We start from the raw sequence: 27,018 nt of genomic DNA, 5'->3' as shown, positions 1-27,018 counted from the left end.
TTAATTTTGTAACTAATTAATCAATTGTCGACAATCCACATGCATATGTAAAAAATTCAACAGCTCATTTATTAATTATTGTAATGATTTTATTTTCAAATGGCAGAAATATCGTTTGACCATTTTATTGGCTTGGGTATTAGTGTCGTCTAATTGATTATTCTGATCGTATCGAGTGTCTGTGTTAATTTTATATGACTAATTTGACTCGGTTATACAAAGCACAGATGAATTATTGCAAGTATTATTGGTAAAAAGACATAAATCGTACAAAAAACAGCATCATATCATAACTAAATGGGTTGGTTATGCAGTTGGATATCATCGCTCCAGTCCAGTCCATCCAGGCCAACCAGTCCATCTTCACGAACCGTCTCAACCGAATATCTTGTCGAAGCAGGCGTGGCAGTAGGGCTTGTCCTTTTGCTCCTTGAACGTGCCCTTGTTCAGCTGCTTGAGACAGAAGGCGCACACAAAATGTTCCGGATGGAATTTCTTAAACATCGCCGTAATGCAGCGTCCCGTTATGGGCTTCGAGCAGCCGGCACAGAGCGAGCCACGCTTGGCATGATAATGTGTCTCACAGTACGGTAGTCCCTCGTGATCGAAGAACGAGCCACCTTGGAACGGTTGTCGACAGTCCTGCAAAAACACCAAATAACGAACGGAAATCGTGCCGAAATATTTAGAATATGTTACTGCGCCATAAATGATACGACAAATATAATTAAAATAAGCAGATATATACAAGAATACAAGAACACATTTTGAATGATCTATTATAGAACAAGTGTCGTTAAAATTTTCGCTGCCGCGAACGCTAATTACAGCTATAACTTAGCGGTCATATGGTAGCATATAGCATCGCCGATTTCTGTGTCTTGGCTAAGATATATATTTTTGCAAATTGCAATTCCGTGCAATTTTATGCCTGGCCTCAGTAGACCAATTATCATGCCAGAAAATTGCCAGACGAAATATTGAAATGTGATTTGGCTTGTCGCTTGTACCACTGTGCACAGTGGGCGGTGCACGCACACACACACAGATAAAGTCAATATATGTTTCTGCAAGCCAATTTTAAAATGGTCTTTTTGCTAATTGAAAAATAAAAATAAGAATAGCCAACGATCAAAATGATACATTTTGGCACATTTTGGGACGACTTTTTTTTAAAAATACTTTTCGGAAAAAACATTTGTAAATCAGCATCAGCAGCCATAACAACAACAACAACAACAATAGCAATAACAAATCACATTTGTTTTAACAATAACATTTTGCGCACGCTTTTGGCCAATCTGAAAAAGGCGCGACAAAAGTAAATTAAATATGGCCTTGGGGGCATCCAATCACTTTCGGAAATGAATATCTAAATAAATATATATATATATATATCTAAAGTATGCAATTGACTTGGGGCATCCAAAACATTTAATCGGAAATTGAAAACGTAGTCAATTCCAAGAAATATAATTTTCAAAACAAGTTCAACAGATAAAGATTTTGGAATTTTTGGATAATACAACTATTTTGGTCAATGTGCGTAGTATCAAATTTGTAAACTGACTTCCTGCTTGACCGGAAAGCTTTATCTTCAAGTGATTTCAGCGTTGCTGCAAAATTATATTAAAATAATAGCAACAGCTGAAGAGACACAAACTCTTCAACCAAATGATTTAAAGGGCAAAGCTTAACCCAAAATGCTATCATTAATATTATCTTTAATAACAGGCGCAATTGTTTCTTGAAGTATTGTTTTTTTTTTTTTTCAAATTATTAGCAGCTATTTGTAACTGAGGCGAATTCAGAAATGTGCACACATTTGGCATCTTTGCATATAGAAATACTTTCATTGGAATTTATATTGAATGGGAAAAGAATCTGTTATAAATATATTAAATATGCATTCGTTTATTTTTGGAAATGTGCATGTGAAATTGGAAAAGTGACAACTGATAACTGTAGAATGCCCTAGAGAAATTCCTTTCGATTTGTAAGAGTTTTGCACTCGCTTTGATTTCATCAAGCTGTTTTGCACATCAAATTAATATTGAAAGAAATTATTGAGATTTATGGGCAGAAGAAGATACACAATATATGAAAAGTACTTGGTGAGTGCAAACACATCGTTATATATATATATATATATCAAATGTATATCAAATATTTGCCTAAATTTGTTTTGTGTATTTTATTTATGATCGAAACGTCAGCAACCAAAATAGTTTCCACTCAGTTGTGAAGACCATCCCCATTGAAGCAACCCCCTCTCCCTCGCCCTGGCAGGGGTCTAGCGCGTACTTTGCTTATTTACTAATCTAATCCCAAAAATCTATGAAGCAATACTGTAATTTGTTTGCCAACACACACACACACACACACGCACAACAAAAGCAACTGAAGGTCGCTGAAAGCGACATGCGATCATATCGAGAGATATATCAAGGTCAGAGTGCTTGACACTGAACTTGAACTCTGGCAAGGAGTGACCTGGCAAGTGGGCGGGGGGGCATTAGCCACATGCACAACCAGCCATGTGTCAGACTCCAATTGAATATTTGTTGTGCTTTTTGGTTGTGTTTTTATTTGTTTTTTTTTTGTTGTTTTTTTTGTGTGTTGTTTTGTTTTTTTATAATTATTTAAATTTTATTTACAAAAACAAATTACAATATTGCTTCATAAATGTTTAAATTTAAAAAATACCTAAAAACCTTAAGACTAAATTTGCATACATAGAAAAGTTCAACAGTTTTCAAAAGGGGGCGTGGGGGGGAGACTCTCAACAAGGGGCCACACATACAAAGGGGGCGCAGAGGGGTGGTGGCATTTTCATAAACAAGGGAGGTGAAAGAGGAGCGTACGGTTCTTGTAGGCGGCAAACAGCCGACCTGCCCAGTTGCCTGGTGGTCAGCCGTACACCGTTCCCAGAGGAGAACCGACGCCGGGGCCGAAACAAATACACAAAAAAAAAATGGGAGATTCTGCTGCTCCTTTAGACGTTGTTGTTGTTGTTGTTGTTGCTGATGTGTAGCCGTGTGTGTTGCTGCTGGATGGCAGGTGGCAACAAATCGCGGCAAGGGTGAACACACACAAAAATGTGCACACTTTCAACGAAAATAGCCCCGAGAGATGTGAAGAGAGACCGTGTTCTGATTGCGTTCTGTGAGTGAGAAAATGGCACGCAGCTGACGCTGGGTGGATAAAGATACAACAATTTTTTGTATCTAGGCGGGGGCTATTTTCGTGCTGCTGAACTTCAACAAGTTGCTGCTGCTGCTGTTGCTGTTGCTGCTGCTGCTGTTTGCTTACTCCTCCTCGTCAACGCCCACACACTGCGGACAGACGGGCTTGCCCTCCATGGCATAGAAGGACTTGCCACGCACAGCCTTCTTGCAATCCTAGATAATACATACATATACAGTTGGATAAATACAAATCTTGTGTAATTTGTTATAGAAATGTGTTATGAGTAGGAGGAGGCGAGAGCAGGGTAGAGGGGCTAACTTACCCGGCAGACAAAGCAATCGGGATGCCACTGCGAGTTCAGGGCAGAGATATAGTTCTCCATGATGGCACGATTGCAGCCATTGCATTTGGGGGCAAACATCTCAAAGTAATCGGTGCGGCAATAGGGTTTGCCATCCCGCTCATGGAAGCCATCCTCGCCAAACTGCTGGCCACACTGGGCGCAAAAGAAGTGCTCCGTGTGCCAGGTCTTGTCCAGGGCCGTCACACACTTATCGAGAATGGCGCCGTTGCAGTAGGCGCAACGTGGACTGAACAGATTGTGATAGTCCGGTTCGCAATAGGGGAAACCGTCCCGCTCAAAGAAGTTGCGTGTGCCCAGCTCCTGACTGCAGTGATTGCACGTAAAGTGCTCCGGATGCCAGGTCTTGCCCAATGCTGTAATCACCTGGCCAACAATTGGCTTCTCGCATGCATTGCAGCAGCCCTTCTGCACCGTATTGACACCTTGACGACTCATATTGGCCTGTAGATTGCCAAGCATAGAATCCAATTGATCCTCGCGATTATCGTCCTCCTCCTGGACAATCGTTGTCTCCTCGATCGTTTGCGTCAGATGCGCCTGCTGTGTGCCCCTGTTTGGCTGTGCGTAGTCCGTCACCTGCGGCTGCTGATGCTGCTGATAATGATGATGATGCTGCTGCTGTTGCAACTGTTGCGCGCTTCCTGCCGTTTGCTGGTCGTAACCGTTGCTGTTGCTATTGATGTTGCTGGCGCTGCTGCTGTTGACCTGTTGGAATACAGTGCCTCAAATTAGTTGATGTCTATTTGCTTGCTTTTTTTCTTTTCTGAGGAGAAGGAGATTCGCTTACGTCGTTGCTCGATGTGCTCGGCTCGACTGAATTCAATTTTATGCGAGCGCCAACAGAATAACTTTTGCTTTTTGCTTTCTGCTTTTTGCTTTCTTACCCGTCGAGACGCCTCAAATAATTTTTCTTACAACAAAAATGGCTAGATGCTGCTACAAATGTTTTTGTTGTTCTTGCTGCGTGTCGTGCGAGTTTCCATTTCAACATTCAATTTTCTTTCATAAACTTTGTATTTTCATATTCTGTTCTATGTGTGTGTGTGTGTGTGTGTGTATCTGTGTATGCTTCCCATAACTAACCTAGACGCCTAATTGAGTGCTGTACTTATACATATATAATACACACATGTGTGCTGTGTGTGTGTTGTGTGTGTGTTTATCTTTCTTTCCATCTATTTATCTAGCGAGATCAGTGACGTTCTAGAATGGCCAACAGGAGCCAAAGGGGCGCCAAAAGCGAAAGTGTTTTTCTTATTAACAGCTATCAATTTATAAACAACAATTGAAGCTCAAGTTTTTTATACAAGTGCTAAAAAAGTAAAGTCTTTTAAAAAGCAGAATCGATCTAGACATGTCCGTCTACCCGTCTGGTACGAGCACCCGGATCGTGTAGACTTCAAATTTGATATATAAGTTAAGATTACATTTATTTTATTTATCATTATATAAAATATAAAAATGTAATTAAGATCGAATGAGCAACACCCAAAATGCATTATATATTATATTGATTCTCATACGTCGTCATAGATATGAATCTTTGGATGCCCAATCAATAAATATCGAAGAACTTTTTGTTTGAGTTTGGCTTCAGGAACTCAATACAGTCCTTTAATTAATCAAAATACATTTCAGCAGAATAGTTTTTAACTCTTCATTTTTAATAAAATCAAAATAAAATCTTCATCTTTAAATAGATCAAATAGATCCAAAAAACTTTTCTTTACTTGATTTTTAGCTATTTATTTGTTCATTTTAATGCACAGCAGCTGTGTTTATTGGAAAGACATCCTCCTATAAAATAACCTTATACTTTGATGCAATTTTGCTTTTGCTCTTTTTAATATCAGAGACAACAAACATGGTTCGAATTGAAATCATTGGACTAAATGTAAATACAGTTGTGGCTGCTATCTCAAACTCTCAGCTCTTAAAAAAAAACCCCAAATAATATGCGAATCAGTAATTCTTTCGAATTGTTGCCATTTCCTCTATTAAATAAATTCAGTGAAATGATTCTCTATTTGAAAGTTTGATAATAACAAAATTTTGAAGTGCCCATTGCTGAAAACCCCCGCAATCCGCTACTGCAATCGATTTACTTGGTTTATTTTATTAGCGTTGGCGGTTTTTTGGGGGCTATTTTAAGAAAAAGAAATAATGTTGCGTCCACACAAGCCAGATATACTGAAAAGATCAGCAGCTCTCGTTGGGGCGCTATAAAACAGAAAGCTTGTCGGGTGGCCAACAGGATTTCCCCATAAAAAGCGCAGGGGCACGTTCCCGATGCTGCTGCTTGCTCTGTGGCACACGCTGCCCAATATATAGATGCAGCTAAGGTGTGGCAAGGGGAGGGGAGGCTAACGGGCGCAAGCTGAACAGGAAGAGGCCAGGAGGAAATCTCGATCAATGAGCGCTGTTTATGAATGGCAGGGGGCAATTATCGGGTGGTGGCGCAGAGGGAAGCAGTTTCAACAGACAGCAGATTGCCAATTCGGGTCGGCAATGAAAAAGAGCATAAAAATATACAATATTTATCCACACACTGAGAAATAAATATAGACGCACAAAGCACACATCGATAAATACATATATATGTATATATATATACATGTGTGTGTGTGTGTGTGTATTAAAAAACGTGTTCAAAAATAGACGTGCAAATGATTTGCAATGAAAAAGCTACAAAACCAACAACAACAAAAAAGAAGAAAAATCACAAAAAAATTAGAAAAACTATAACAAGCTGCTCTCCGTGAAAAAGTTGTTGACAGGGGGGTGGGCGGTTGTGGCAGTGGCCGCAGTGAGGGGGCGGCAGCATCTGACTGCCAGTGTCGTGTGGGCGCCCCAAAAAGAACCCAAAAGCAAAGCAAAGCAAGGCAAGGCAAGGCAAAGCGACCACAGTTCTAGTTCTGCTGAGGTGCCGTGTGCAATATTGTTTATATACTTTTCATGTATTTTATTTTTTTCGCCTTCCACACACACACACACACCAGACACACGCACAGACACAACTAGCCAATTTCATTTTCATATTTATCATTTCTTTGCGGCGTATCAACAAAAGTCACGGACACGCCACGCCTCAAAAGCGACGGCAAAAATTGAAAATGATATTAAATAATTAACAAACACGGCCACAAAACAGACACACACACACACACATATACACACACACACACACACTCGCACATGTCTCTGCATTCGTCAATGACATTGAATTGCAATTTTCAATAACCCACCTCCCCCCTCCCCAATATACACCGACCCCTTCCACCCATGACTCACGTTGTCTGTATCTTTGGATGACCATCACGAATTGCCAACAAAATCTTCAGCACTTGGTAATTAATTATTAATTAATTACATGTTGGCAGTAATCTAAGGAAGAATCCCAAACTAATTAAGTGCATTACGAGATAGTTTCTGAATTGGCAAAAGATTATTCTCAGCCACCTTTTGAGAACCTGATATGGCCATAAATTGATGTTTCTATATATTTGTCGCAAAAGCAAGGTCAACATTTATATAGAATATTTATTGCCACAAATTAAAAAGCATAGCAAATAAATTCATTAAAAAATTAAATGTTTGCTTAAGCCAAAACCAACCGATTCGAACTAATTTAATATGGCATAGATTTGACAAGGAATATTTATAGCTGAGCATGTTTCAGGGAAATACAGTTTAGTAATCGCATCCTGACCAATAAAACAGTTTTGGAGCAATTGTAACTTGGCTAATTTGAATTAAATTTAGTCTTAAGCAACAGCAATTGTTTGTTGTGTATTTTATTTAATTAATTAATTTAATTGTATATATTAAGAGCCAGATTACATTAGCTATTTTTAACGTCAACCCATTTATTTATTTTTTATTATGGTTTTGCTTGTAGCCAGCCAGTCGTGTTAATAATAGTAATAAAACCGCAAAAGGTTAAGCAACAGGCAAATTACAAATATTTCGACACGAACGACTAACAAAATTATTTATATTGTCAATACTCATTTACATTTGAGTGATTTAATACGAACGACGAAAAGTATTGTCATATTCTCAATATTCATTTATATTTAACGAATTTAAACAACCTTAAAAATATATTTGTTAAAGATAAGAAATATTAAAAAGAATCTTTGTTAAACAGAAATGTTCTTCATGCAAGAAAACATCTTTCAACCGATCGTTGCACGGATCGCTATATAAAAGTCCAACTTTATAGCTACAACAGACTTAAAAATGAATACAGCAAAAATACGTCTACATTTCAAATTCGTCAAGCTCGAAAACTGAAAGAAACAGACGAAAATGACTATAACGCCTCGGCTAGTGATGCTCGATGATCGAGAATATATATAATCTATCAGAATCTTCAACGTGTTGCAAGCTGCTCGATAAAATCATAATACCCACCGCAGGAGTATAATACGATAAACTGTTAAGAGACACTAACAAATAAAAAAAGAGCAAAGTGGCTATATCAAAACTGCCTTTAAAACATTTATGCGTTCTGAAAGTGTCTCCTTAAATGCGTAATACATTTCCTGCTTTTCTTGGCAAAAAAAAAGTACGATATAAATACATAAAGAATATATTGTTCAAAGACGACAACTTGACAACTTGATGCGTGCGTGAAGGTTAAAGGGAATTAAGTTTTCATAACAACATTCAATATTATTGGGAAAAAATACAAACTTTTTGGAAAATCACTTTTGTTTTATATGGCATGAAAATAAACAAAATTTCCAATTATATATACTGCTCATAGCCAAAGAAGAAATAAACAATCAACAAGGATAGAGTATACAGATATAGACTATAGTCTATGCCACAAAATAGGGCAAATATAAACTTTTCATTTCACTTCGAAATCAAAGCATATTCAATATTTCGTAAGTCAATGAAATAAACAGAGTATTGAACCAATGTCAATAAGTAAAGTACATTTCTGTTGAACATTTCTGTTCTGTTATGCACTCAAGTTGATTGCTTAAACAAGTCGTAAATGCATTAATGTGATTGCTGTCACATTGCAGGCGCCAAGGACCCGCCAAGGGTGGGTTGTGCAGCCTTGACCCAATATGGACAAAATACAAAACAAGAAAAGAAAACAACACAAAACTGGGCTGACTGACTTATATGGAACAGGCGACTGCTGAGTCGAATAAAAAATGACAAGAAGAATGCAGAGAACATCTGTTAAGATATATCATCGTCATCATCCATCCGTTGTGCACAATGTCAGACAGCAAGTTCTAAAAACAACTGTCAGAGCTGCGAGATGCGGCCAACTTTCGGCGGCAAATATGAAAGCAGCACAAGCTAAATAAAAATACAAATAATACAAATAATACAAATCCCAGAAATGAAAAGCACAATCAAAAAAGCGGAAACATTTGCGCCTAATGCAAATCCTCTGGTAAATGTTTTGTTTTCGACTTAATAGTCACTGATTGATTGTTTTATGGACCGAGAGACGACTTTAGTTGAGCTGAGTTGAGTTTACTATTTATTATTAATGTGAAGAAATATTGGCATTTAGTTTTATAGCGCCGTGTGCAATAAATCGCATAAATGCGACAAGAATTTTGAATCGTGATCGTTTTCTTCTTTATTGTGTGGCATGAGAATTTATGGTCCACCTACAATTTGACACAGCACAAGTCAAAGTCAAGAGCTATTCGTGTCTCTGACTTTCCATCACTCAATATAAAGAGTGGTATAATTTTGTAAAGGTGCAAGGGACAGTCGAGGTGGCGTCTTTAGATTCGCTTGAGCGACATGCGTCACACGATTTGACATGATATATTTTGTTGGTTTTATAGTTTTTATTACCATACCGAACAAGTTTAATGAGAAACACACACAATTAAACGTTTGTCCACCGATTTGGATGTTGTGGATGTGCTAAAAATATCACAGTGTATTTTTATATTCTTTTTTCTTTTTGTCAGCAAAAGTTCTTACAATGTATACAAAGGAGCCTTTCGCTGCATACGCACATATATATATATATAAATGTATCTAATTTGCTCAGGCGACAGGTAAAAAAGTGAAAACATTTGGTGCCGAAAATAAACAACGAGAAATACTCTGACCAACCGTGAGTTTTTCGGTTTTCAGAATCCATGCAACAAATGTTGCATTTAAATACCGCAATAAATCTTATGGCTTTTTCTTATTTTTCTTTAATTTAAATTATATTTTTTAATTTAATTTAATTTAGTTGTTTATTTATTTATTTTTCTGTCAACTGGTATTAGTCGACACTCAAACAAATAAATAAATATAAATGTAAATGATACCCTATTCTGAGATTTAAAGTGTTTAAAATACAAAAAATGTATTTAAAAATATAATTTTTAAAAATACGATTATAACAAAATGTTGATGGCAAACAGAAGGCAATGTCAGGGCTTACAAATATTTTTAAATAAATGGCGGACGCTTTCTTCTATGAATAGATTGAAATCATAAAAAACTGTATTTGTTCTTATAATATCATAATGGCAGCTAATCTGAATTAACAATTGCAGTGAACTGATTGCATCTGTTTTAATCCCTTTGGTTGGCTAAAATCAATTAAATGCCAGATGTACATTTGCATTGAACAGAACTGGAACGCTTTTTGAAGAAGTTTGTTTATTTTTAGTTGCATCTGAAAAGCTTTTCAATTCGTTCTTATATTGCTAACCCAATTTGTTTGCCAATTAAAATCATCTTTCAGCAAAGCAGAAAGAACTCGTTAACAAATCTAATAGCCTGAACACAGCTGTTAACAATATTCTAGTTTATATATTTGTCAATTAAAAGTTTTGTACATCCAAATGTAAAACAATTAAATCAATGACGCCTGCTGACTGAGAATATACAAACCAAATCACTATTAATTCGTATATCGATCATTTTCCTGATAGTAACATTATCACTGACTGTATGAAGCCTGTTCTCAATCAACTTTACAAAAGGTATATGTACCAATTAATAGTGGGTTGGATTCTGTATACTTTATTGCATTAGTGCATTTTTACAAATGCAATTTGTTCTGATTTTTGCCTAGACACGATTAATGTTGCATACTTTCAGGAACTACCTGAAGAACCTGTTGCACACACACACACACAAAGATTTAATTGTTTAACAAAATGTTGAACCTGGTACAAGAGTATTGATAAGTCAGCTCACCTTGAAGTCAGACAGAGATGCCATTAAATCATCCAATTCCTTGGTGGCCTGCGATGTGTAGCCTTGATGCTGAGGTGCTGGCGCTGCAAGATTTGGTGAATACGATTCCTTCTGTTGCACAATCTGCTCCTCAATGGAACCAACTACAATCAGAGACGAAGAACATTAAGTGAGTAAACTTGCACATAGAGTAAGCTGCACATTGCACAGTACCTGGTCCATCTGGTCCCGAGAGCTTCTCGGTCTTCGTTTCGCGCACAGTGATTGTAACATGTCGTCCTGGCGTCGGAGACTTGTGTGCAGATCTAAAGGAGGTAAAGAAACTCATTAGTTGAGCTCAAGTTGAAGCTATATGCGAAGAGTGCACCTACCCATTTGGCACCGCATAGATGTGGGCAGTGTCCAGCTCATTGAGCAAGCTATCCACAGTGGGTCGCTCCTCGACGGACGTATAGCTGTTGAAGGTGTTGTATTTGGACGCCGGCGAACTGTAATTGACAGGCACATCCACATCTGCTTGCAACCAAAGAGTGGGAAGATGCAGAGATTACAATCTGTGTGTATCTTCATATATCAGTTCTTTCTACTCACCCTTTCGCTCTGTGGCCGAGTTGTTGTAGCGTGCATTCTGCAAATCTTGCAGCAGGGAGTCGAGCTCTGACAAACCAGAGCTATTCTGCGCGCCACCCTGTCCATTCTTGTAGGGCTGACGGGGCAGTGAGCCGGTGGCTTGATGATTCTGATAGCCATTGCTCTGCTGGCTGCTGCTGCCATTAAAGTCGGCAGCCGTTGGGGAGCGGGTCTCAACGCTATAATGCTCCTGATACTGAGAAGAGTGAAGCTAATTAGATAATCATCAATATTAGCTGAATGCTTTGCCACTTACCACTTGTGGCTGCGCCTTGCCCCTCAGGCTCCCATAGCCGGGCGTGTTGTCCACAAATTGTTGCTGCTGCTGCTGCTGCTGCGGTTTGGGCTGAACAGTTCCGTATTGTGGCTGCGACTGTGCCGGCTGTCCCGGCACGCTGTTCTGCAAATCGGCAAGGAGTGCATCTGCAAAAGATAGTTAAAAAGGAACAAGCGATGAGTACTCGAGTGCAAAAGATTATGTAGAGTATCTGAAATCTACCCAAATTATCGTAATCCCCATAGTTGGCCATGGCCCATAGACTCTGCTCAACTAACGTAACTTCTCTGACACATAGCAAACTGATAACTGCAGCCCAACGGCAAAGTTTCTATACGTATTCTCACATATCTTCACGAAAGTAACTGATAAGAAAATACCTCTGAATATGTCAACATTTGTTTGCCTTTCGGGTGGGCAATTTTTTGGCGAGGCAAAACTTGTGAAAACTTGACGGTTAAGTGGGCTTTTACGGTTTAGCCAGGTTTGTGTCTTGGCTCCAACAACTAAGCCAAATAACATCTAAAGCTTTTTTAAAATTATTGGCTAAGTTTAGACTTAGAAAAAAATACATAAATTGAATAAGATAGATAAATGGAGTAGTTGCTTAAAGAGCATCTAATGATTAGTGTTGCTGTCCAAAAATGCATTTCGAACTTGAACTTGGCATTAGAACTCTCTAGAACTCACCAGGAAAACTTTTTAGAAGAGCTCACTAGACGAACTCTCTAGGAGAACTTTTTAGGCTAACTCTATAAGATAACTCTCTAGGAGAACTCTGTAGAACTCTTTAGGCGAACTCACTAGGAGTACTTTCTAAAAGATCTATAGGGGAACTCCCTAGGAGAACGCTCTAGGTGAATTCTCTAGGAGAACTCATGCGAACTGTCTATGAAATCTCTTGGAAAACTCTTTAGGCTAACTCGCTAGGAGAATCATCTAGAAGAGCTTTCTAGGAGAGAACTCTTTGGGCTAATTCACTAGGAGAATCATTCCTCTTCGGTCTGAGCCCACATCGAAAGCTCGTCACATCTGGAATGGACTTACCCAAACGTCTCTCAAACGCGCCTACTTTGAAGCAGTCGTTGAGGGACGTGCTGTGGAACGACGATGATATCAGTTTCGAAGACATTTCTCAGCCCAAACACAAATATGGCCAAAATCGATGAAGACGCTGAACGAGGTATAAACGGTATAACTCCTTTATTGGCCAAATTGAAACACTGGCAGCAGCCAACCAAAGAACAACAGCAAACAAATAATATTTTTTTCTTTCTTTTTTGTTCAAAATTAGTTGCCAACTGACCGAATTTGAACAACGTGCATGAAAACTCAATCGGAAAGCAAAGCCAAAGCCGAATCAACTCCCACACTGTGACGACCCCAAAAACAGACATAAATCGAGGGACAGACAATAGGAGGGGGATGGGGAGGGGGGCAGAGCTGGCAGCGGGGTTAGACGACCATCGAGAGTAGACGAGGTCTAAACACATATATATATGTACATATATACTTATGTTTTTATTTATTTATTTGTTGTATTTGTATTTTTTTTATTTTTGATATCTATGCTCGTGGGACGAACTAGTCGAACGAGCTAAAAATCGCACCAGGGCATGAAATATCGCATATATGATTATTTATATATATATGTATAAATGAATTAATATATATGTGTGTGTGTGTGTTAAGACATATCTGATCAAATTAGCGTTGTTTGCCTTTTGTTTGGCTATAATTTGGCTAAAAGCAACAAACAAAATACTCAACTCAACAAAGGCAGGGCCCCAACGTGATTACTGAGATTTTGGCCAGATGAAAAATGCGTCTGATGTGCACTCGGCTAGCTCTACAAAATGTCAATCATGCCACTTGCCAGTTGCCACTTGAACTGCCCAGCCCAAGAGAGACTAGAAGACAACATGGAAACATGACAGACAGCGATTAAGACATCACTTAACAAGCAACCAACAGAAAAAAAAATACGAAATACAAAAAAATAAATAAATCAAACAAATCAGCAAGTTTTATTTGTGTCTTCTTCTTCGCTTCTTGGCATTGATTCTATGGGATGGGTTCAAAAGTTAGAGCCACCTGCAATTGGGCCAATGCCAACATATACACAGATGCTATATATATATAAATATATATGCATATATAGATAGATAGAAAAGGAAAGCGAACAAAATCACTCAGCATTGAGTTGCGCTCAGTTGAGTTATGTAAAGCTCATCATCATCACAGTGAGTGGCGTCAAAAAAAGGTGTGACGCGTTTTTTTGGCAACCAAATTTATTGTGAAAATAATAAAAATGCCAAATGGCAGGGATTCCGTAGGGAGGTGATGGATAGAGATCGCTGAGCGATAATCTATATTTAAAAGGTTTTTTTTCCTCAGTTTTCGATTTTTGTTTTGGTTTTGGAACAAATGGCAAAACGTTTCGCAATTCGCTTATAAATAAATCGATAGGAACCGATCCATAAAACGGGCCTTCGAACATGTGGTTGACTCTTTGGAGTGTGTCTGTATCTGTAGCCATATATATATATATATTTACATATACAGTTATATGTGTGTATGCTTGCTGTATGTCTAAAAATAGAACTGCTGGGGTTATCAGAGCGTCGCGCTTGAGTGGGTCAACGTCAAGACTGAAAAAGAATTATGATGCGAACTGAGCGAATAGGAAATGACACGGAAAGCGACATGAATCTTTTCCCTCATTCTAAATGCCACTGGGACTGTAAATGATTGCTGTGAGTGGCAGATTCTGTATTAAGTTCAATATTTAGGAAAATATTTATTGTGCTTAGGGCCTAAAGAGACTTCTCGACTGATGGTCTATAAAATAAAATCAGAAATATGCCTGATGCAAAGTACATAAATTTAAGAGAAATATGCCCTAAAAGGGATGCAAGGCTTATTTATTGTTGCACATATTAAACAAACGATGCATTTCAAACTAAATGACTCGTTGAATTTTCAGCTGAGATGCATATATAGAAAAATGCATAGTTTTTCCTATTATTTTCTTGGAATTGAATTTTGTATTTGTGTTCGTCGCCCAGAAGCGCAATGAGAGATTCATTAAAAAGCAATCAAATATCGGCGACAAAATGCAGCCTCGATGACAATTTAAGCGATTGGTTAACATTTTCGTCAAGTTGTTCGTCGCGTTCATAAAAACACAATTAAAATCAATTAAGAGTCAGCATAAGAGCATCGAATGGCGGGAGAGGGAGGGTAAGGGAGAGGAAGAGGAAGAGCATCAATTGAGCGAGCAACGCAACAAAGTTGTGGAGAGATGCAGTTAAACAAAATAACAGCATAGGCAGCAAAGAGAGAGAGGCTTAGTTGCTGACAGCGGACAGCTGCAGTTGCAGTCACAATAGTCGCAGCAGCAGGCGGAGTTGAACAGATGACAGTTGTTAAGACGGCCGTGCACAATGCAGCGCAAAAGGGAAAGAGAGAGACAGAGAGGAAGACAGATGAAGAGAGAGAGAGAGCGTGGGCGAGAGCGGGTCAAGCAGCACGCGCATGTTCAATGGTATGCTTTTGGTAGTTGTTGTTTATGTTATGCTCTTGACTGCGCTGCTGCTGCTGCTGCTGGTGGTGCTAGTACTGCTGCTACTCAACAACTCAACAGCTCGCAATTGCTGTTGACATTGTTACATATATTTGCAGTTTGCGGCTGTCACTTTCGTTTTCATGTGATTCACTTGTTTGTTTGCTGTTGTAATTCAGTTGTTGCTTCAATCGTGATTCGCTACTTGAATTAAATTCCACACTCAGGCATTGCCACAAATAAGTATAAATATTGTTATGGGCACACTCGCACACACACACATATACACACACACACTAGCGCACACAAACAATCGATCGACGATTTTTCACGCACAGAGCAACAGCGACGGCAAAAACAGAGCACCAAAAATTATTTTTCGCTCGGCAAAATCTTAAAAGCAACTGAACAAGACGTTCGACGAAAACCGTTGCTGAAGCTGAGGCTGCTGCTGAGGCTGCTGTGAGACGCACGGCAGCAGCGCACACTGGTACATTGTTCAAAACTAAGTTTTCTATTAAAAAAAACAGCTGGCACATTTGTTGTTTGCAAACCCATTAAAAAGTTAGTTGTTAACAGAGGGTAATAATGTAATTGCAAGTTTAATCAACTTTAGTATTATATATAGCTATTGCTAATCATACAAAAATTATGGTCTTCTTTTTAATATGAATGCGCTATTCAATTACAATTCTTAGAATGTAAAAATAAGTGCATATATATCATACTTTATATCGATACACTTTTAAAGCACTATAATTAAATAAGTCTATTGAAATGTGTGTAACATTTTTTGCATTATCCGCAACCAGTGTGCAGCGCATAACTCACTCAAGAGAGGGTGGGAAAACTCGCTCAAACTCAATTGAGCATTTGTTTGTGTGTTGTTGCTGTTGTTTTTGTTCTTGCTGCTTGTTGATTGCAACACATTTTTATGAGTAGTTGTATAAAAGTGTTGGGTAAACGTTGCCATTTGTTGCCTGCTTCTTGCCTGACTGCCTGCTGTCTGCTTGCCTGCCTGCCACAGGCTGCATTGGGTGGGCGTTTGTCAAAGTGGCGCCACCTGCCGTGCAGAATCATCAAACAGAATGCCGCGCAATTTTAGTGATTTTGTTTGGCCACCGATGACTCACTTGACTTTGACCAAAACTAAAATTAGTATGCAGCAAAAACAGAAACAAAAGCAACAGAAAAACACAACGACGAATGGCAACAAATTAAAAGTGTTGCTGTTGATTATTTTGTATTAATTTGACAGTTGGGTGTTTTTTTTTGTTTGGTTTTTATTTTGTCTCTTATTTTCCTTACGATGAGATACGCAATTGATGGCTCAGATTATTTGTTCTCGGGCAGTTCAATTCAAGGTTAACAAGTAGAAATTTAAATTGACAAATTTATGCCTCGAACTCTATTGTGTACAGCCAAGTAAAGATTATCGGCCAACTGGTTTCGTAGTAGACAACTTCCGGTCTGAGAGGGGAACGCTGAATATTAATCAAAGCAAGCGTTGCATTAACATCTGGCCTGAGTTCATGTTTATCAAGGCTTGTTATTGATATAGCATTGAATCACATTTACCTTTGCAATTAAGAACGCTTACATAATCACCCATACAGGTGTATGCCACACACACACACACAGACACACACGCACACATACATATCGATAGTAAAAACGACAATAAATAGAACGACGCCCACATTTGGAATGGCACTTTTGAGTTGTCGCTGAATGGAATGAATGATCTAATGAATGAACCACGTCGTGAGGGTCGACGTAGTAAAACACGCAACAATTCAACATTCTCACAGATTGCAGCCAGCAGCTTACCGATTTTCATTGCTAATCACCGTATTCACTGTATTCTGTATAATGCACTCCGGGCGACGTCTAATTACAAACTGAATTCAAAATATTCAAATCGATGTCTGACAAGTTTTGAGACTTCACTTTTGATGCAATCTCCCAGTAATGTTTAGGTGTTTGTTCAGTGCACATGTCTCTGTGTGTGTGTGTATGTGTGTGTAATTACGAAGATCCAACTAAAACAAATATCACTGATCTGATCGAGTGTTACAGACTACAAGCTACTCTGCAACCTGTACTTAATAAAAGATAAGTTTAGGGCTAACTCATCCTATAAAAATAATGCATAAAAGGATGAATTTATATAGATATTAATATAAGATCAGTGATATTCTTACATAGTACAGTTAACGCACAATTAAAAAATAGATTCTAGAAGTAATTTTAATAAAATATGACCAATATTAAAGGGCTCTCAAAACTTACAAAACTGTAGTACAAAATATAAAAATCAATTTTTTAAATTAAAATTTTCAAATTTCGGCATAATGTTATCTTCAATTAGTTTCAATATAATTTGCTACCTTTTTGATTTTTTTATGAATGCAGGGTACAAAAAGGTCGACAGAAGCGATTTTCTGATGGGCATCTTGTTTATAAACTTCCGATCGATTTTGGGGCCCCAAAATTTCGACTTTCCATAACGCACAGTTGCAATAAAGTGTGTGTGTTTGTTACGTCATATTTGTGTTGTTTGGGCTTCAATTGTTTACGCAGCGATTGCAAAGCGTTGTAAAATGTGTAAGCAATAAAAACAACAACAAAAATAATTGATATGTTGCAGGAAACAAAAAGAATTTTACACTTTTTGCTTAACAATTTTCGTTACACATAATTAATATTCGTGCTTACAAATGCTGATTGAATAACAGCAGCGTTTATTTAATATTTAAGCAAACACTGCGAAAATGAGTGTCAGTTCTCATTATTAATCAAATAAATCAAATGAATATATGCGAAGTAATTTTCAATAAATTGTCTGTATCTTTAATTGTGGCCTCTAAGACCAAATATGCCCAAAAGTATGCAACGTTAAGTAAACTTTCAGTATATTTATATAAAACGAGACATAGATGGCGCGTTGTGCTGCATCAAATAAACTAAGATTTCAATTGATTAACAGTCTTTTCTGAGCCTAATGATTATAGCTGCAACAATTTGTAAGTAATGGCTATACCTAAATAGTAAAAATAAGAGAATATTGCAAACCTGATCAAACTGCTAGTTGATAGAGCTGAATAAATAAGCCGCTTAATTAATACTTTGTTAATATTTTGAGGGTTGCAACTTGTGTTGCACGTTGCAAAGTTTAGTTTGTGGCATACTTACAGCCTGGCTGGATACCCTTGCTGCGCACCGTGCGATAGGGTTGTCGCGCTCCCGGATCGATTTTACCATACATTGTTCTATCCATTTTTTGTGAAACACTTTGAAATTTGGCTGCATCAAAAAGTCAATAAAAAAAAAACTATTCATAAATCTGGATGCAGCGATTTTGAACTACTTTCGAGATATCCACATACATATATATATATACAACTAGGGGGTGCACCGTGTTGATTTATTTAAAAGCTTTGCCCCCCCTTACTTTCCCCTAGTCTATATTCTGTTTGCATTATTTATAAGCGCATTTTTATTTTTGGCCCGTCGACGGATTTGTCGTCTTGTTTTTTTTTTTTCATTGTTTTTCTCTGTTTTGTTGAGTTTGGCTGTCATTTGGTATCCGCTTGTCTGTCAGAGTTTTGTTCCACAACTCCCCGCCCCGCCCCATTGTGCCCCACGTCAGCTTAATGATATAAATTTGTAATTGTCTGGGAAACAAAATAGGTTCATTGTTTTAAAATGCCGACGACAAAGTAAGTTCAATTAAAATTACAAATTTTACATTTATAAGACTAAATGTCGATTATGGAAATAATTCTAAAATTTATTTAAACTAGAAGGTGTGTTAGCAATTATCTTCCTCACAGTTCGAATAGACAATTAAGGAGAGCTTAAAACAACAGGATGTCAAATCGATTGGGAACATAAATTTGTATATAGATCGTTATAATAAAGATCCGATTCAGATTTGGGTTCGATACCCTTTTAACTGCAGACAAGCAAACATTTATAGAGACAATTGTCGATTAAGTAAATGAGTTCAATAGTTGCTTAAGAAAAGAATATAAATTATCTGCCTCACATTTCAAATAGATAATAAACTACAGTTTAGATCAAATAAATCTCTGCACAATGCTTCCAAAATATAATTTTGAATATCACATTTTGAGTAGACAATCTGTGAGAAAAAAGCCAGATTTATCTCGGATTTATATCATTAGAGTAATCCAAAGTTGGCTGAACAATAAAAATGTGTAAATTTGAAGTCAATAGCTTAATTAAATGAGTGGGTTACTCCAAAGTTCAAACAGTCTTGATACATGAGACTTGATTTATTTATGATCACCCCCGCGGTGGACAAGCGGACATCCATGGCATGGATCGGGGTGATCCGAGCGGTCATATTGGCCAGATTTATGAATCATTAAAATACCAAAATGAAATTATACTGGCACACATACAGCCAACATGTGTCTAAACAAATAACGACACATTGGAAAAGGTAACAAATAATAAACATAAATTAGTGAACTAAAAAAATGAGAGAGAAAAAAAGAAACGCTGAAAACAGCATTCAGGTTTATAAATTCGGATTTTTTTTTGTTGGAATGGATGCTAGCGGGGAATCAAGGTTGCCAAATTACGTCAACAGCATCATGATAGAGAACTAAAAATACAAAAAAGAAAACACAAGAAAAAATAGTAGAAAAAGAATTCTCGCAAATCAAAGGCGACGTTCTCGTCTCGACTAAAAAAAAAAAGCGAAGCGAAAAGCGAAATTAATTAAATAAAAAGCCTCAACATTTCCGCACTGCATTGCCAAAAAGGTAGCCAACTATCTCTCCACTGGCAGCATCCCTGGGAACCCTGACCAAACAAATCCCATGCACACTTTTCCAGGTCTCGCAACGCGTCGGGGAAGGCGCAGAGGGAGGGGCGGGGGAGAGTAGTCGCGATGACGTCGGGGGCAGCGAGAAACAAACGATTGTGTTTGCCAGTTCTAAATATAAAAGTCAAAGGCACCAAATTTTATGGTATACCCTGGACTCAGTGAGAAGGGTATACGGAAATAAGAGATAAATCAGAAATATGCGAGTGAGGCCAGATATAGATATGTCTATAAATATAGAAACACTAAAAACTAAAGAATATTATTTATATGAGTGAATAGATAGGGTTTATTAGACTTTATCGATAACCTGCATTACTTATCGATACTCGATACTTTCGATTGCAATTAAAAGCAAACATTTTGGAGATGTAGCCGTTCATAATATTCTTCAGCTGTTGAAATTTCATTGAGATCAGTGTGGAACCACAGAAATTTGCTAAAGAAAGCAAAATTCAGATTATCTCTGACTGATCAAATACAGGGTAGCTTCTAAAGAATTAAATCTTTGCTTTCCGATTGAATATGAATGATAAAAGTAGAGTGAATCTTCTATTCAAAAGAATATTTTCATTTTTTTTTTGTTGGTAAAAATACAGGGTAGCTTTTAGCCAATAGCTTCTTTACTTTTGATTCCTTGTTGCTTTTGGTGAATAGGGTATCTTCTAGCCAATTAACTGTATGTTTTTCGACGCTATTTTTTTTTGTATTTATTTTTTTTTTGGGCGCAGGAAATTCCAAGCACATTGGCGGCCAGTGCTCGATGGACTTGGACTCTTGTTGACCGACGCCTCGTATGAACTCGTCGAGATCTCTATGTAAATATGTGTGTGAACATTTGATCGGTAAGTACATAAAAGCTGTGAGGGTGTGTGTGTTGTGTGTGGCTGACCTTGCCTCAGGCGCCAAAGGTGAAAACGCAATCTGTGTGGCCCAAAGAAACCAAACCAAACGAGATTTACACTCACGTGGGTGTTCGGATCGGCATACAAACATATAAACACAAATATATACACACATAAAGCTAGGCCGGCCTTTCGCCTATAAATATGCTCTGTTTATGCCACACAATAAAATGTTTTTATATTGGCCAAATTCGATGCATTTGATCAACTGTGGTTGATCATCTAAAAGACTAGCTAATTTTTACACTTGAATTCAAAGCTGTGAAATATGAATGTAAAGTTCTTTAATGGAAATTCGAACTTTTAATCGCAAACTTTGAATAACAAAGTTTATTGCCAATGAATTGATTTTAAAAAAAAAACAACCAAATCACTTCTCAAATACATTTTTATTAACATATTAAAAAAGAAACCCAAAAAAATACATTTATTCATAAATTTTTACGCGTATATATTGGGAAAGTCTCAAGACTCTGCTGCTTAGCTCAATCAGAGAAGAGACAGAGAGAGAGAGAGAGAGAGAGAGAGAGAGAAAGGGAGAGGGAGGGAGAATGCCAGCTGGAAAGTTCTCCCTTTGTCGTCGTGCACAAAAACAACGCACACTAATTGAAATTTTATTAGTTGCCACTTGGAGATTAGAATCAGTTTGCTGATTGAAAACGAGAGCTTGCTATACACTCACACTCACACTCACACTCACACTCACACTCATACTCATACTCACTCTCATACTCATACTGATAGTCGTACTCGTACTCATTATACTCAGAGTCGCAATGAACGATGAACTCATTGATGAGCGGTCGACGTTTGAGGAGGTTGTCATGCGAGCAGCCAAGAGGTGCTAACAACTGCCATCTATTATCTATTTGCCACAGAAACCATTTATCTGAATCTGGAATCGTGGAGTGAAGTGGAGTGGAAGAAGGCAACCCGTTAGAGTTGCCCTCGCTGCATACGTGTGGGCGAACGTAGCTGGGGGGTGGGCAGATCCAGCTGTTTCGTCATAAACACAAACAGCGCAAGAGGACTGACTGTGTGGCACTCAAAAGATACACAGATACACAGATACCCAGATACAGTTACAGATACATACTGTGACCAATTGAAATTCGTTTGGCGGCAATTCCAATAAGTGCATTTAATGGCTGGCCTGCAAACGCTGCTTGAGCGACAGTTCCCATAAACATTTTCCATTTTTTACATTCATTACTGCATTCAATATAACAATATTTCAAGCACTTTCGTAACTTTGTTTACATTTTTTATTTCAAGTGATTGAAATATGTTTATTGTGTGTGTGTTGTGTGTAAAATGTCGTCCTCTCGTAATTGCCGTTTTAATGGTTTTTTTTTTTTTTGTCGTGTTTGTTTTTTATTTTCGTTCCCATTTTCCAGTTTGAGATCTGATCAAACAAATTTCCCTCTTCGACGCCCACGAGTTTGTCGCATTTTCTTTAATATCGCTTATAATCCGTTTGTCGGGGACGGGCCAAAATTAATGGCACTAGCCAAATTTCACTGCCTCTTGTCACATTTAGGCATATTTCTCGTTTTTCATCTTGTGTTTTTATGCTGCATTCAATTTAAGAATTAGCTTCATAATTAGTTACAAATTAAAATTCTAAATGTGGTGCTCAAGATTTCGCGGGATTTGCCGAGTGACAGAGTGAGATCATTAATCTATTGACCGAAAAAAAAAAATAAATAAGAAAAAATAAATGTTTGCATATAATTTGCGTCTCTTCTTTGAGTGGTTTTGCTTGATGTGTTCATTTGTCTCGAGTGTGTGTTATCAGTTTAGCTACTGGAATTCCACTTTTATCTTCCTTCGCATTATATTATCATTCTTTACCTACATAATACGACGAAGAGACGACTTTTAGCAGAAGTAAACAATTTTCCCACGCTACAACACCTGTTGTCGCATTCGAAATGTCCAACAATTTTTCATTGACTTTTTGTGCAGTTGATTTTTTTTGATTCACATTGAGCACTTGTTGATCGATTGATTGACTTGTTAGATGCACTCTTTGCACCGTTATCGATTTACACGTTGTCACTATGTTTTTTTCTTTTTATTTATTTTGAATTTTGATTTTGATTGCACTTTGTTCAAACTGTTGTTGTCTCATATATATTTTAGTGTTATTTATTTCTCAATACGAACGGCAGCCGATAGAAACGCGCGCGTTGCGTCGTGTCTAAGCAAAAGCGTCGCAAACGACTGAAATAGAACTTGGCGCTTGTGCACTCTAACGGAACATGAAATGGAACTACAAACGCAGCGTCAATGGAGCTTCATTAAAAACAACAAACGCAATGCGGCTCTCTCTCTCACGAGCGACGCGCGCATAAGAGAGAGATAGAGAGAGAGAGAGTGAAGAGAGAGAATAAACAAACGAAAAGTGGCTCATTCATTTGTTTCGTTTTTGCGGTGTGTCGTCCTCATCTATCGCTCGGTCAGCGTCGCTGCCAGCGTTCGTCTGGCTGCGGTTGCTGCATGTCGTGATGATGAGGTTGTGACGACAACGCCGCTGCTACAGCGACAGCAACACAACCGCAAAGCGAAAGCCGCAAGTGGGAGGCAAAAGGAGGAATTAAAAGCAAGACGGACAAACAAAGATTGTGAAGCGATCTACGCTCACAGTGGTCTTTAAAGCATCAACTAAAAATAATATGCAATCATTTTTGTGTCTCTTATATTTTTTGTTAAAGGTTTCTATTTCCTTAGTGACCAATTTTTTGAAAATCTTGTTGATCGAAAACATTTTTTCCACTGTGCTGAGTGACAATGCTCTCAAAATGCAACAAGATGAGAGACATCAACACCTTTGGTGCACACGCAACCCGACTCCGATTCCGGATGTTGCGTGCAGCAAGTGGGCAGCCTCTCCTAGTAATCAATAAAGTGGGTACACTCACTTACTCTATATAAAATACAAGCGCTTTCAAGCTTATGGAATGTGAGTGCTTTCATTTTGCGCAGAAGTGCACCACTGTGCGTGGGCAGAGTGCAGTCAGCTGCGCTTCAACTTTAAAGTTCGGTGAAGTGCTGTCAACTTGCTCGCTTTTCCACACTGTGAGCATGAGTGGCCTTTAGTCAACTCTTAGGAATGTCTCCACTCGCGTATGTGTGAGTATGTGTGCCTGGGTGTATGTGCGTTTATCAAAAGACATTAACAAAAAGCGCAACAGGCAGCAACAGCCGAGAAATTGTGTCATAAAGAAAATAAAGCACAATAAAGGCAGAATAACAGAAGATGACGATGACGATACTCACAATTCTGCTGATGATGACTAAAATTGTGTATATGTGTTTTCTGTGTGTGTTTGGAAAAAAAAGCAAAACAAATAAGCAAACAGAGTTATGTGCTGGGTCAACCTAACAATGCCAGATCATGAACAATACCAAAGTACATGACAAAGCCTAGCTTCGAAACTAAACTTGTTGAAATGTCAACGTGTAAATGATTGAAACGTCGACAGCGCAACACTGCTGCTCTGAGTTCAAAAAATCGCCAGGAATGCAAAGGCAAAGATGCAAAGTATTCGTGAACTTCGATAAGATTTGGGCAGTGAATAACACTCTTTCATGTTGTATATACATTTATAATCGTACTTATCTCTAGATAAGGAGGCAACTGGATTTAAAAAAAAAAAAAAACAGATAAGAGAGATGCATGAGTCTTACTCAAATTCAAAAATTATTAATCGCCATCTACCGGGAGCTGTCTGCAACTATAAACGTGGAATGCTAATTAGCTATGTATGCTCATGCTGCTGAAATCGTGAGTCGACCTTGAAGCAGCATAAAAAACATATTGATGACTAGCACCCTGTGCCAAATACGAGGTGCCACGCCAACAGGAAGTGTATGTGTTTTTTTTTTGTGCACTCACCTAAATCATCCATTGCGCCGTTTCCTTTGACTTGCTGTTGTTATACTTTAGGCAAATGTACAACTCTGTGTGTGTGGTGAATTCTCCAATTGTGTTAGACAAAACAATACGTCAATTTTCACAAGTGCTGCCACGCCTTATTATCAATCATATATATATATATATATAAATATAAATATATACTCTGTATATTTTCAGTTGGAATGCTTGAAGTCAGACAGAAAGGTAGTTAATTGACTTTAGGTTTTTAATCCACGCAAACATTTTTTTTCCTGTGCGGCGACAACAACAACAAGAAAAGCACAGCAGTTTTTTAGAGTCAACGACGACTGGTCGCCGTTTTTTATCCGTCGGGTTCGCGCTTGGAATTGAAAATAATTTTGCTGAAACGGCAGTGAACGCTGCTCGCGAGTGTGTCGCGTAAGTTGGAGACGAGTTTTATATGATTCACTTTAATTTTGGAGCGGCATCGGACCACAGACACGCAGACAGTAGCGCCGACATAAACAATACACACAATACACACAATACACACACACACTCACACATGCAAGCAAACGCGCGAACAGCTGTCTGACTATCGATAAATTCCGCGCCATTTTCAAAGAGTTTTTCTTTATCGTTTCAGTTACGATTAGCAATGGAAGTGGAAACGACTTCGTTATTAATTCTAAATGACGATTGTTTGGACAATATATTTGTGTATTTTACACTGGACGAACTGATGCTGTTATTTGGAAGTCTTCACTCGCTCATCGATGCAGCAGTCGAACGACAACTGCACAGATTTCGTCACTTTGAGTTCAGCATGCGCTTCCCACCTCAATATAATGAGATTCAACTGCAAGCACTCGGTCGACACTTGCAAAGTCTCAGCGTAAACGTGGGATATTCCGTTCGGTCCAATAGCAGTGTGATCGGCCAGATGCTGCATCCGTTGCTTGTGGGAGCGGCTGCTGGGGAAGGCGGTCGACTAAGAGCCCTGAAAATACAACACACCTACATTAATAGCAGCTACATAAAGCTGATCTCGCTGGTGGTTCACTGCTTGTCTGAATTGGATCTCAGTCGGTGCGACGTCGATGATACAAATGAATTTATGCTGCTTTTGCGATCGGCAACAAAATTGAAAGCACTGGCTTTATACAACGAGCACGCAGCTGTTCTGGAAGAATCGTTGCTCAGTCGCCTGCAACTCTTAAAAATTAATTGGATGGTGGGAACACAATTGTTTGACGTCGCTGCACTAAACCAAAAATATCCATTTTTGAGTATCGTTGTTTACCAGGCTAATCAAGTGGATGTATACGGACCACCTGCTGTCGGCAAAATTGCATATTTCCGTGATATTTGAAATAAAATCAGTTTCTGCAAACAATTAATAGATGATGGTGGGTGGTTAAAAGCATTAAAGAAACGCAACTCTGCATTCGATAATAGCAGCTGCATTTTTGAGCAACAGCTGTTATGTTATGCGGCCAGCATCTGTTAATTTCAATTTAAAACGTCAATGACCGTTAGCCAACCATTGATAAAACTTGTTAAGCAATAAACTCATTCAAATAATAGTTGAGATATTATTAATGCGTTAATTAATACGCTATTAATAATAATAATATTTAAAAAATATTTAGCATACATTTTCTTAAATTTACTTTAAATATAACATAAAATAAAGTACCTTTGAGGTTAATGTGATGGACAATAGTTATTCTAAAAAAAATATAAATAGGGTCGCGAAAGCGATCCAACGATGTTTAAGGAAAGCTCCGATGATTGAAATAAATTTAAAAACATCGTTATATCGATATTTTCACTAATTTGCTGCAACCCTAAGTGCGTCTTCAATTTAGAATCGTTCCTGTTCCGGTAAATGCAACCAGCTTTGTGTGGATGTGCATCTAAAGAATTCTCCAATTGTGCTAGGCGAAATTAGTCACTGACTTTTCATAAGTGCTGTCACGCCTTTGACACACATTTATTGGCTATATATGTATACATATATATATACATATATATATATATATATATATATATACATATAAATATATATACACATATATATATATATATATACTAGTCTCAGACTTTTCATAAGTGCTGTCACGCCTCGGACACAAATTCATTGACTATATGTATAC

General features: G+C 37.9%; 2 protein-coding genes across 12 annotated transcripts; one reads left to right on the top strand and one right to left on the bottom strand.

Moving 5' to 3' along the window:
- Positions 1–67: 67 nt before the first annotated feature.
- Positions 68–24,968, bottom strand: LOC6566991 (paxillin). Of its 7 annotated transcripts, XM_032739682.2 has the most exons (9): positions 15,550–15,618; positions 12,696–12,822; positions 11,628–11,794; positions 11,333–11,567; positions 11,113–11,254; positions 10,955–11,046; positions 10,742–10,884; positions 3,512–4,258; positions 68–642 (listed from the first exon to the last, which is right to left on the bottom strand). In XM_032739682.2, exons 2-9 carry the CDS (start codon positions 12,778–12,780, stop codon positions 376–378), a joined length of 1,878 nt encoding a protein of 625 aa, XP_032595573.2. In that variant the 5' UTR covers positions 12,781–12,822; positions 15,550–15,618; the 3' UTR covers positions 68–375. The 7 variants fall into 7 exon arrangements, with proteins under 7 accessions (XP_032595573.2, XP_032595576.2, XP_032595574.2 ...); XM_032739685.2 differs by lacking the exons at positions 12,696–12,822; positions 15,550–15,618 and adding an exon at positions 24,878–24,968; XM_032739683.2 differs by lacking the exons at positions 12,696–12,822; positions 15,550–15,618 and adding an exon at positions 18,409–18,508.
- Positions 23,746–26,421, top strand: LOC6566465. 5 transcript variants are annotated; one of them, XM_032739690.1, is made up of 3 exons: positions 24,751–24,766; positions 25,076–25,297; positions 25,506–26,419. In XM_032739690.1, exon 3 carries the CDS (start codon positions 25,518–25,520, stop codon positions 26,229–26,231), a length of 714 nt encoding a protein of 237 aa, XP_032595581.1. In that variant the 5' UTR covers positions 24,751–24,766; positions 25,076–25,297; positions 25,506–25,517; the 3' UTR covers positions 26,232–26,419. The 5 variants fall into 5 exon arrangements, with proteins under 5 accessions (XP_032595580.1, XP_043070657.1, XP_043070656.1 ...); XM_032739689.2 differs by lacking the exons at positions 24,751–24,766; positions 25,076–25,297 and adding an exon at positions 23,746–23,886 and having other exon boundaries at positions 25,506–26,421; XM_043214722.1 differs by lacking the exons at positions 24,751–24,766; positions 25,076–25,297 and adding an exon at positions 23,954–24,057 and having other exon boundaries at positions 25,506–26,421.
- Positions 26,422–27,018: the final 597 nt, after the last annotated feature.

This window comes from Drosophila grimshawi, unplaced genomic scaffold, assembly GCF_018153295.1.
Source record: "Drosophila grimshawi isolate 15287-2541.00 unplaced genomic scaffold, ASM1815329v1 contig_1377, whole genome shotgun sequence".
Lineage (NCBI taxonomy): Eukaryota > Metazoa > Arthropoda > Insecta > Diptera > Drosophilidae > Drosophila > Drosophila grimshawi.
This window is presented reverse-complemented; position numbering and strand designations above follow the sequence as displayed.